This window comes from Entamoeba histolytica, genomic scaffold (assembly GCF_000208925.1).
Source record: "Entamoeba histolytica HM-1:IMSS scf_1104750516279 genomic scaffold, whole genome shotgun sequence".
In the NCBI taxonomy this organism is placed as follows: domain Eukaryota; phylum Evosea; order Mastigamoebida; family Endamoebidae; genus Entamoeba; species Entamoeba histolytica.
Genome location: NW_001914901.1, coordinates 717 through 11,246, shown reverse-complemented (window position 1 = coordinate 11,246; position 10,530 = coordinate 717). Strand labels below are relative to the sequence as shown.

At 27.2% G+C, this 10,530-nt stretch overlaps 7 protein-coding genes across 7 annotated transcripts in view, besides 1 other annotated feature; 2 read left to right on the top strand and 5 right to left on the bottom strand.

Annotated features, from left to right (window-relative positions):
• Positions 1 to 572, bottom strand: part of EHI_000300 (N-ethylmaleimide-sensitive factor attachment protein, alpha, putative) — a gene marked incomplete at both ends in the record, with an annotated part of 678 nt that extends 106 nt beyond the window's left edge. Inside the window, one exon of the mRNA XM_001913575.1 lies at positions 1 to 572. This exon is cut by the window's left edge and continues 106 nt beyond it. Within this exon, the coding sequence (XP_001913610.1) occupies positions 1 to 572 (572 nt within the window).
• A 97-nt stretch (positions 573 to 669) lies between these two features.
• On the bottom strand, positions 670 to 1,965 carry EHI_000290 (uncharacterized protein; the record flags this gene model as incomplete). Its single annotated transcript, XM_001913574.1, has 1 exon — positions 670 to 1,965. One exon carries the CDS (start codon positions 1,963 to 1,965, stop codon positions 670 to 672), a length of 1,296 nt encoding a protein of 431 aa, XP_001913609.1.
• A 609-nt stretch (positions 1,966 to 2,574) lies between these two features.
• EHI_000280 (uncharacterized protein) lies at positions 2,575 to 3,767 on the top strand (the record flags this gene model as incomplete). Its single annotated transcript, XM_647664.1, has 2 exons — positions 2,575 to 2,757; positions 2,808 to 3,767. 2 exons carry the CDS (start codon positions 2,575 to 2,577, stop codon positions 3,765 to 3,767), a joined length of 1,143 nt encoding a protein of 380 aa, XP_652756.1.
• Positions 3,768 to 3,818: 51 nt separating this feature from the next.
• On the bottom strand, positions 3,819 to 4,902 carry EHI_000270 (protein kinase domain containing protein; the record flags this gene model as incomplete). The annotated part of the gene is made up of 2 exons (XM_647652.1): positions 3,819 to 4,783; positions 4,839 to 4,902. 2 exons carry the CDS (start codon positions 4,900 to 4,902, stop codon positions 3,819 to 3,821), a joined length of 1,029 nt encoding a protein of 342 aa, XP_652744.1.
• Positions 4,903 to 5,365: 463 nt separating this feature from the next.
• Positions 5,366 to 5,546: a repeat region.
• Positions 5,547 to 5,957: 411 nt separating this feature from the next.
• EHI_000260 (RNA recognition motif domain containing protein) lies at positions 5,958 to 7,615 on the top strand (the record flags this gene model as incomplete). Its single annotated transcript, XM_647653.2, has 2 exons — positions 5,958 to 6,603; positions 6,774 to 7,615. The coding sequence occupies 2 exons, from the start codon at positions 5,958 to 5,960 to the stop codon at positions 7,613 to 7,615; spliced, it is 1,488 nt and encodes a 495-aa protein (XP_652745.2).
• EHI_000250 (uncharacterized protein) lies at positions 6,860 to 8,401 on the bottom strand. Its single transcript, XM_647654.2, has 2 exons — positions 8,312 to 8,401; positions 6,860 to 8,261 (listed from the first exon to the last, which is right to left on the bottom strand). Exons 1-2 carry the CDS (start codon positions 8,394 to 8,396, stop codon positions 7,696 to 7,698), a joined length of 651 nt encoding a protein of 216 aa, XP_652746.1. The 5' UTR covers positions 8,397 to 8,401; the 3' UTR covers positions 6,860 to 7,695.
• Positions 8,402 to 8,577: 176 nt separating this feature from the next.
• EHI_000240 (guanine nucleotide-binding protein subunit beta, putative) lies at positions 8,578 to 9,692 on the bottom strand (the record flags this gene model as incomplete). The annotated part of the gene is made up of 2 exons (XM_647655.2): positions 8,578 to 9,530; positions 9,590 to 9,692. The coding sequence occupies 2 exons, from the start codon at positions 9,690 to 9,692 to the stop codon at positions 8,578 to 8,580; spliced, it is 1,056 nt and encodes a 351-aa protein (XP_652747.2).
• Between the last annotated feature and the right edge of the window lie 838 nt (positions 9,693 to 10,530).

The window sequence follows — 10,530 nt, the reverse complement described above, 5'->3', positions numbered from 1 at the left end:
CCAGAATTGAGTGCATCCATCCCTATCTTATCAAATGTTTCATATGCATTCAATAATTGTCCACTTAATGCATCAAGCTTAGCTGCTGAAATTTTAAATGGCAATGCAGACGCTGGTCTGTTATCCATTTCATAGTGCCCAGCTGCTGTTTTATATGCCTCAGAAGCTTTATCATATTTTTTCATACTTTCATACAACTTTGCAATCTCTTGTTCTGTTTTTGCTGCTTGTGAAAATGATCCATTAGTTATATAATTCTCAACAACATTTTCAAGTGGTGCAATTGCATCTTCTGGATGTGCTCCTTTTGACAAACATAATGCTTTGTTTAATGCTGCCTTATTTGCACTTGAATTATCACCTAATTTTGTTGATAATAAATATGCACGATCATATGCCTCTGCTGCTCTGTCATATTCTTCACTAGCCTTAAATAAATTAGCAGCTTTATTAAATAATTCTGCTGCATCAGTCATGTTTGCTTCTTTATTGAAAAAAGACCATTTATTTTGGAGAGTATTTGCTTCTGCAAACATTTGTTCTGCTTTATGGTTTCTTCCTGATGTTGACATGATTTGTTCTTTTTCTTTATTTTTCTTTTATTTTTTTATTGTATTGTTTATTCTTTTTGAAAAAGCTTTAGTGGAAGAAGAAAGAGGAAAAAAGAAATCAATTAATGACACATCCTCTCTGATGAGAGGAATCTTCTTCATCTAGTTCACGAGGACCTTTTTTATTAATATGAGTATAAAATACATAAGGTTGTTGTTTAGTACTCAGATAGTTTTTGATAACAGTAACGGACTCAGGTAAAGGAGGAAGTATAATTTTATCATCATATTCATTAAGTATGATTTGTTTAACATTTTCAAATTCAGTTAATCTCGTTAGCGAATCTTCATGTAAATAAGTACAATCCACAACTAAGGATGTAATTTCTTTTTTTGATGGTTCAACCCAAAAATTAAGGTATTGGACTTCAAATTTAATGTCATGGCAAAGTGAGATATCAATTGTGTTAACACCATTACCAACTTTTACTTTCTTAATATTTTTTGGAAGAATGAATGTATATCCATTACCTGATGTTCCTATTTCTACCTCTTCTAAAGAGTCAACCATTGATATATCAGTTACTGTTTTACAAGAATGAAGCATTACTTTTGCTGGATAATATTTTTTCCAATCTCTAATAAATAAATCTAAATGACCTCCATCTATTTGACAAAAAGATAAATAAGAAACTAATGTCTTTGGTTCTCTAGTAAGTGAATTTGTAATAAGGACAATATTTTCGTTAGGAGAACTTTTTTGAATTTGATTACCATATACATATAGCTTTCTGTTCCAATTTGCTACTTCAACAAACCATTTAGAAGCTAATAATGATTCTACATTAGGAGGTTTACAACTAAAACTAATTGATCGTACACATACTCTCTTAAGTTTTGAAAGGTCTTTAAGTTCATGAAATCTCCATTTATCAAAGAATATTTGATTAAGAGTAAGATATCCATCATAAAAATGAACCCAACTCTCTCCAGATAAATCAAAAGTTATGTCTTTTAAATTAATAAATGTTTTCCAGTGTATTTCAAAATCACTTCTACTTGTTACTAATTTAAGTTTAACTATTCTATTTGCACAACTCACTAATTCTTCTATAACTGTATTCATTTCTCCTTGTGATGCCCCATGCTGTACAGGTAAAATCAAAATAGCATTTAAGTTACATTGAAAGTCTTTAATATATTCAAATGACCCAGTGACAGTTTCTAAAGATGAACAATCCTTGAATATTTGTAATTCTTTTTTTTGTGTTTTGAATGAATAATTAGGGTTGGTATGCATCATTTGGAACGACTCATAACAATTCTTACTAATTTGAAGAAAATTAATTAAGTCATCTACTGTTCCTAAATAAAAAATAATATTCATCAAATACACACGTTCTAATTTCTTCATTGGTATAAGAATTGAATAGAATATCTTTTAGTTATAAGTTCAAATTATCTTATTTTTCTTAATCTTAAATTAACAAAGTCTTTCTATCTAAAATGCGTTTATCATCTTTCTACTAAAAGGCAAGTAAAAATAAAAATAAAATAAGAATATTTATTTTTTGCTAAACAAATGGATAAATAAAAAAACTTCAGAATTTATCTACTAATACCTTTTTATTGATTTTATCTAAAACACCTTTCTTCTTGGTTTTTTTTATAACACAAACAACTAATTAATAAATTAAAAAATTTTTAATAAAAATAATTTATCTCTATTAAAGTGTTGTTATCTTTATGACAATCAAACTGATTTATTACTATAAATCTTAAAAAAAAAAACAATTGTTTTTAAAGCATTAAAGTCAGTTAGAGAGGAGAGTCTTACAATTGTTTAAACACAGTTTTTCTTCATCTAATAAAATATATTATTTGTGTTATTAATAACAGTTTAACAAACTTATAAATAGCATAATATCTTTATTAAAATAAGATAGAAAAAAGGTTTTGAAAATTGGAAGAAATCGGGAAAAAGTTATTTATGTTTTGGATTTGAAAAAAGGAACTATAAAATATGATTGTTATGATCTTGTTGTTGCTTTTCATTAATCTTGTGTCATCTCAATTTTTGAGTATTAAATCTCATATTGACGAAAGCAAAATCAAAACGTTATTACGAGTTGATGGAGAAATTACATCAAAAGGAATTTTATTAACAACAGAGTCTAAAAAAGACGGACTTATTTCAACAATAAAAGTTTGGTTATTTTATAACTTACACTAAGAATTTAGCACTAACATACATAGACACTTCCAACTAATTTTCAAATTAATGGAAAAATAAAGTCTGATGGTATTGGAAAAGGATTTGCATTATGGCTAACAACAAAACCAATTGTTTCTGGGAATAATTTTGGAGGTAAATTTACTGAGTCAAGTGAAGGGATTTATGTAAAAGTACCAACAGACTCATTAAGAGGAACAACAACAATCAGTAATTCAGAACGACAATTATCCCAATGTACTTTTCCTAGTTCCATTAATTTTGAAAGTATTTCATTTGAATTAAAGTATACAGAGAAAACAAATAAGTTAATTATTTCAATAGGAAAAGACAAAGGAGGATGTGAAATGACATATGAAGGGAAATTAAAACATATGTATTTTGCAATATCTGCATTGGATGATAAAAATGGTGGAAATCATCAAATTAAGTCACTTGAAATTATTGATTTAAAGAAAAAAACAAAAAGTACTAAAGAGTTATTAGGAAATGATAAAAGTATTAATGGATTAAATTTTGGTTTTACTGAAAATGAATTATTTGGTGATGGAAATGATATTGATTTAGCATTACAAAAAATGTATTTAGTGTTAGGAAAAGTTCAACAACAAGCAAGTAACTTAGATAAACTAAATGATGAAAATTCAAATTTAATGAAAATTATTATTAATGGAGCAAAACATTTAAATGAAATGTTAAAGAGTCAAGAACTTATCATTGATACAAGTGATATTCTTGTTGATGTAGATACATTTATGGAAAGATTAAGAGCTATAGAAGAAATTACAGGAACAACAACAACTGATCTTAAGATTTTAATTTCAACAACAATTAAATCTAACAAAAATGTAACAAAAAATAATGAAGCATCTACACATACATTCTTTTGGATTTGTTTCTTTTTAATGCAATTTTGCACTGTTGTATTGGTCTTAAATTTATTGAAGAAGAAGAGAGATATGAATCAAAGAAAAGCAATTTAAATTTTTTAATTAAATTTTATTTTCATTTAACAGAAATAAATTAAAACATATTTATTTAATTCTTGACATAATAAATGAGAATGGGTTTATTTTAGATACTGTAGATTTAATATTTGTAAAGAAATTTTGTGATAATTCTGGTGAAGTAACTTGAGAAGAATAATACTTTTCTTGTTTATCAATATTATTTTCAAGAAGTGTATCTTTTTTATAATTATCATCTTTTAAAGAAGGAAATATCTTTTCATCATATTCATTTGACTCAAATATTGGAGATAAAGATATTGATTGAGAATTAAATAACTTAGAGAGTGTATCTAAGATTAATTGATAATTAACTGTTTTTGAATTACAAATAGATGATTCAAATAATAATGCAAGTGATAATGGAATTAAAGAATGATTAAATAAAGAAAAGGATTTGAACTTTATTTTTAATTGATAAATTTCATGTGGATTTGAAATAGTATCCCATGGTAATATTCCTGTAATATTTTGATAAAAAATATAAAATAAAGGAATTATATCATCAATTGGAATAGATTTCTTTCCTAAATGTTGATTTGGAGATGCAAATTTAAGGCTTCCTTTAAATCCTAACTTTTGATGACAAGAAAAATCTTGATAATATTCTGATAAACCAAAATCAATCAAAATTATATCTCCATCTTGAGATATCATAAAGTTATCAGGTTTTATATCACAATGAAGTATTTGTTTTGAATGGATATATTCAAGAATTTTTATCATTTTATATAATAGTCTAAAAGATGTTTGTACAGAAAATCTTAGTGTTGGTTGATTTAATCGAAGTTGGTTAAGATTCATTATATGTAATTCAAATACTAAACAATATCCATATAATTCATATCCACATTCAAAAAATCGAATAATACTTTTATTTCCTTGTAATTTTTTAATGATAGTAGTTTCATTTAATGCATTACTTTCTTCATTAATAATTTTTATTGCAGCACTCTTATTTGTTTTTGTATTCAAACAACGAAATACATTCCCTAATTTATATAAATTGTCTTTATTCTATTAAATAAGTTACTTATTCATACAAACCATACGTTCCACTACCAAGTGGTTCTTTTATAATCCAATCATGAAACTGTTTTTGTGTCTCCATCTTAATAACAGAAGCGATTTAAAATTAATTTAGAAATCGTATGTATCTTTAATCTTTTTCCTTTTATCTTAAAAGTGGATTTCCAATTTAAATATTGTTTTTTTCTTTGAAAGAATCAAAGGAAAAATGAGTCAATGTGAATATTCTCTTTTATTCTTTCTTCTAAAAATATTATTTCCTTTCTCTTAAACTTTTCTTTCATATTTCTAAAATAACACATTTTTATTCAACAATAATCTATTTACCCTCTTCTAATTTCAATAAACAAATTTTATGTTATTTAAACACTTATAAAGAAAGTAGAGAAAAGAAGAATGGATTAATATAAAAGGATGTATATAAAGTACTAATACTTAAAAAGTAGTTAATTAAGTAGTATTACTTTTATTTTCTTATTGTTCTTTGCTCACATGAGACTAGTCATATCCCTGTGATTTAAGAATGATGACTTATCAACTATTCACTTATTTTTTTGTTTTTCATCACATTAAGGGGTGTGATTTTCTATTCTTTATTCTTTCGTTTTGACTGAACAAATGTCTTTTCAATTCTGTCAACTTATATTCTTCATTTAAGTACCTGTCTCATCTTTATTTGAATTTTAATGAATGTTAAAACTCCTTTTTCTTTACTTTCTTATTTTATGTTGGATGAACATACCATTACATTCATAATTCATAATTTCATTCAATATCATCACTACACAAACCTTTTTCTTTTGACAATATATATACTATCAACTACACTTACATCTTAACAAATAAATAATACTATTGTTTTAATAAATGTTCATTCTTCTATTATAACAAATGATATTTTCATCATCATAACTAATAATCAATTCCAATATCAAAATATTGATTAATATGTTTTCTTTCTAAAAGTAACATCATTATCAGTTGATAACAGGTAATTCAATGCATTGTTTCATTTTAATGTTTGTATGATGTTTCTGAAGTGCCACGTTAAGTTTGAAAGATGTTATTATAAAATAAAAAGGAAAAATTTTAAAAGAATCTTAAAAGAAAAAATCTTAAATAAGAAAACCAACACATATGCCAAACCCCACCGTATTTATTGCTTTTCAACAGCCAATAAAAAAAGCAATTGTTTGCAATGACTTGTATGACTCGGTAATAAGATTCGGTAAAATTCAAAGAATTATTTGTATGAACTCACACCGCCCTGATATGCCCCATTCATTAATAGAATTTGAATCACCAGAGTCAAGTAACAAATGTATTGAATATCTCAAAACTAATCCCCTCCCAATTCTTAATTATAAGTGTAGAGCAGAAGTAAGTAATGCCGAGTCATTAAATGTTAAAACTGAGAGTCCACAAGCACATGACTATACTATTAGTCCTAGATTTGGACATGAAGCTCCAATAACAAGAGTCTTACTTGTTAATGAATTACCACGATATGTAACTCCACAATCCCCTTTTCATTTTTATAATCTTTTTTCATTATATGGATCTATTATTAAAGTTAATGTTCTTAGCGAAAAACGTACTGCAATGATTGAATACTCCTCTATTGAAGACACCATTAACGCATATCAAAACCTATCTAATGTAAAATTTTTTGGTTCACGACTTATTGTTAAACATAGTAAACACGATAGTGTAGCAGCACCTCCTGGGATTTGGTGTAAATACTTTCAACCATCAAAACTTTTACTTCATTCTACTGCCCCTAGTGTGTTTGTTAAGTTTATTCAACTTCATCCCATTATTGCATGCAGCCCAAACACTCCAATGGCATTATGTCATTACTTTGACCATTATTTTGTTCCACGCCCCGTTGATGTTTTTTTTGATTCTCCAACGTTTGTTTTTCATTCTGTCTATTTTTCAATAAAATGAAAGAATGCTCATGTATAAGAAGTGGTGTGTTTGCATTTAAAACAACACAAGATGCAGTTATTTGTGTTTCTATTCTAAATAATAAAAATGAAAATGGAATATTACTCAAATTAGCTTTTGTTTCTGAGCCACCACAAGTTTCTCCGTCAAATATAAAATATGGATATTCACAACCACACCCAATGAGTCGTATGTCTGCCAACCAACCAATTCTTCCTGCACAACCAATAACCCCATTTCAACCAATGCTTCTACCTCAAACTATTCCTTCCCAAAACCTTCCACCTCAAAGCCTTCCTCCACAAAATCTTCCTCCACAAAGTCTTCCTCCACAAAGTCTTCCTCCACAAAGTCTTCCTCCACAAAGTCTTCCTCCACAAAGTCTTCCTCCACAAAGTCTTCCTCCACAAAGTCTTCCTCCACAAAGTCTTCCTCCACAAAGTCTTCCTCCACAAAGTCTTCCTCCACAAAGTCTTCCTCCACAAAGTCTTCCTCCACAAAGTCTTCCTCCACAAAGTCTTCCTCCACAAAGTCTTCCTCCACAAAGTCTTCCTCCACAAAGTCTTCCTCCACAAAGTCTTCCTCCACAAAGTCTTCCTCCACAAAGTCTTCCACCTCAAAATATTCCATCACAAAATATTCCATCACAAAGTGTTTCATCACAAAGCCTTCCATCACAAAGTCTTCCACCTCAAAATCTTCCTTTTCAACAGTCACAATTAACTAATCCATATTCTTCCTATAAACTAGAATCCCAAAATAACAACCAACCATATTCATTAAATGAAACTGAAACAACAAAACCAATTAAGCCACCAACACACTATTACAATTATTCACAATGATTTATTTAACTTATTCTAATAAGTCTTTTTTTAAAATAAAAAAAGAACAATTAAAGATTTGTGTCACAGGTACTACTTTTTTAAATTAAAATAAGAATAGAGAGAACAATGAATAATATCATTACTGAGGTAATTCCATTAAATTCTGATGGATCAACTTGATAAAAAATATGAACTGGTTCAATAGGATTAATAACTTTTAAATATGTTGAATTTTGACTATACCAGAATGAAGAATAACTTGAAATCATATAATTAAAGTAATTTACATAAATAGGAATTTCAGTTGAGTTACCAGTTAACTTAAATTTAACTTCAATTGTTTTGTTGTTAATTTGGTCTTTAGTAAAAGCCTTTACAACAACCACATCTCTAGACATAGAAACATTTGTATTTTTGTTTTTAAGTTCATAATTATATGCATTACATATTTCATTTTCGAGTTCATATCGGAATAAATTCTCTTTTAAAATAACATCCTTTTCAAGCTCAATTACAAAACTAAATCCAACACTTAAACCATTTGAAGATGGAACACATCCTCCTTTATTATCTCTTTTCCATCCAAAAGCACATGAACAATTCAGTTCACACCCACTTCCTCCATCACACTCTTCCCATCCTGCGAGTATTTCATCACCACACACTAATATTATTATTGAGTTATAAAGAATCAAAACAATATAATAACCAAACTTGGTAAGCACTTTCTATTATATTCATATAATCCTTTTGAACATTTTATACCTAATGTTGAGAGTATTAGTAACCAAAATATCATTTAACAATTTCATAGTTCAATCTGTTCAACTTTTTTAATGAAACCAAAAATCTTCATTTTTAAATTGAAAATATACTCAATAAAATAATAAAATTATAATTTAACAGAATAATTAAATTAAAACACTGAAAAAAAATAAAAAAATTCTTAAAATAAAAAAAAATTAATTGGTAAAGCAATTTTAATTTGCCCAAATTCTCAATGTCGAATCCCATGAACCAGTACACAATGCATAACCATCTGGTGAAACACCAAGGCAACTTACTCTATTTTCGTGACCAGTTAATTTGGTAATATAATCTCCTTTAAGAACATCCCACCATAAACATCCTAAATCATCATAACCACAGAATAAATATCTTCCTGTACTACTAATAGCTACACTAGTCACACCATGTTGCATTGATTCTGATGAATAATTCATTAACTCTCTATCAGCTCTAATATCAAATAATTTACAAGAAAAGTCATCACTTCCTGTGATAAAAGCATTACCAGATGGATGGAATGCAATAGCATTGATATCTGCATCATGTCCAGTAAATGTAGCAACACAATTTTCCATACGAATATCCCATAATTTAGCCATACTATCACATGCACCTGAAACAAAAGTGTTTTGATCTGGTGATACAGAAACACACATAACATCAGCTTGATGGTCTTTAAAATCCATAATTTTAGCAGACTGTTCAACATCCCATAAGCAACAAGTAGAATCTCCTGATGAAGTTAAAATACGATTTTCATCAACATACCTCATACAAGAAATGTATCCAACATGCCCTGCTAGTTCTGCTGTAGTATTATTTAATGGTTCACTTGAAGATGATTTGGGTGCAATCGAATAAATGGACACAATATTATCAAGACCACCACAAGCAACAAATTTCATAGAAGGGGCATAGGCACATGTCATAACCCATGAACTTCTAATACGAATACAATGAATTTTATTTGTTGTTTGACCATCCCATGTAAGCATCAATCCATCTTGGGAAGCAGAAACAAGATGAGTAGAATCACTTGCCCAATGCATAGCATAAATTTTAGAAATATGACCTCTTAACCCACGTTTAAATTTAACGTGGTCACTCCTTGAAATACCTGGAATTTCTGATGTAAATTTTTTCACTTTTATGTTAATATCTTTTCATTAAACTAATAAAAAATTAAACTATTATATAACAAACTTGTTGTGTCTTCTTTAGCCTCCCTATTTGCACGGGTCTCTTCTTTAATTTGATCGATCTCTTTTCTTGTTTGTATAATTTTGGCTTGTAAATCTTCTGCCATATAAGTTAATGATAACTTGATTTTTAAGATTTCTATATTTTTTTTCTTTTTTTGAATAATCTATTTTTATTTCTCTCCTTCGATTAGGTGGGATATAAATATATTTTTTAATTGTTTTTATTATATTCAATTTCAGTTAAAATTAATTTATTTTTTTTCTGGAATTGTACTTGATTAGAATAAATTAATAAATTAATATTTGTTATTTAAATCAAAATATTAAATTTTACTTTATGGTATTGCTTTCTCTATTTAAAAATAAATGAATTATAGACTCTTGTAACGTAGAAAAGATGAATTGGTTATAACTTTTCATTATATTAATAATTATAAACAAAAATAAGTTTAGCATTTAGAAGAAGACACTTAATCAAGGAACTTAATTAATACTATTTCTTCTATTGTTATATTTTCTTTCATTAATTAGAGAATCTCTCCTATAGAACAAATTTATTCTTCAATATGATGAATAAAAAATATGACTTATCTTAAACAACTGCTTCTAAAATATTTTTTTAGGAAAGTTTCAAGTTAGTATGATTCTTTTTAGGGTACGAAAATTAGCAAAGAAAAAATGCATCTAAATAATTTACAAAAATGAAAAAAGATGCAAAATAATTTGCATCCATAGAATTTTCCATTTATTATATTTTGCTCCTAAAATAAAAATAAAAAGTATGATAAATATACAATCTGTATATATTTATGTTTATATTTTATAATCATTTGTATTCATTTTGTATGAAATATTAATGAAATAGATTATTTGATTATTCATATTTATTTTTATTCTTTTTATTCTTTTCTTTATATGTTATTTATCTATCGTATTTTTATA

Excerpts from the sequence above, each read along its gene's own strand:
- EHI_000250 (XM_647654.2), bottom strand. The coding sequence starts at position 8,396 with ATGATATTTTGGTTACTAATACTCTCAACATTAGGTATAAAATGTTCA. Across the intron at positions 8,262-8,311 it reads TAATAGAAAGTGCTTACCAA|TGTGTGGTGATGAAATACTC; the intron begins GTTTGGTTATTA and ends TAATAATATTAG.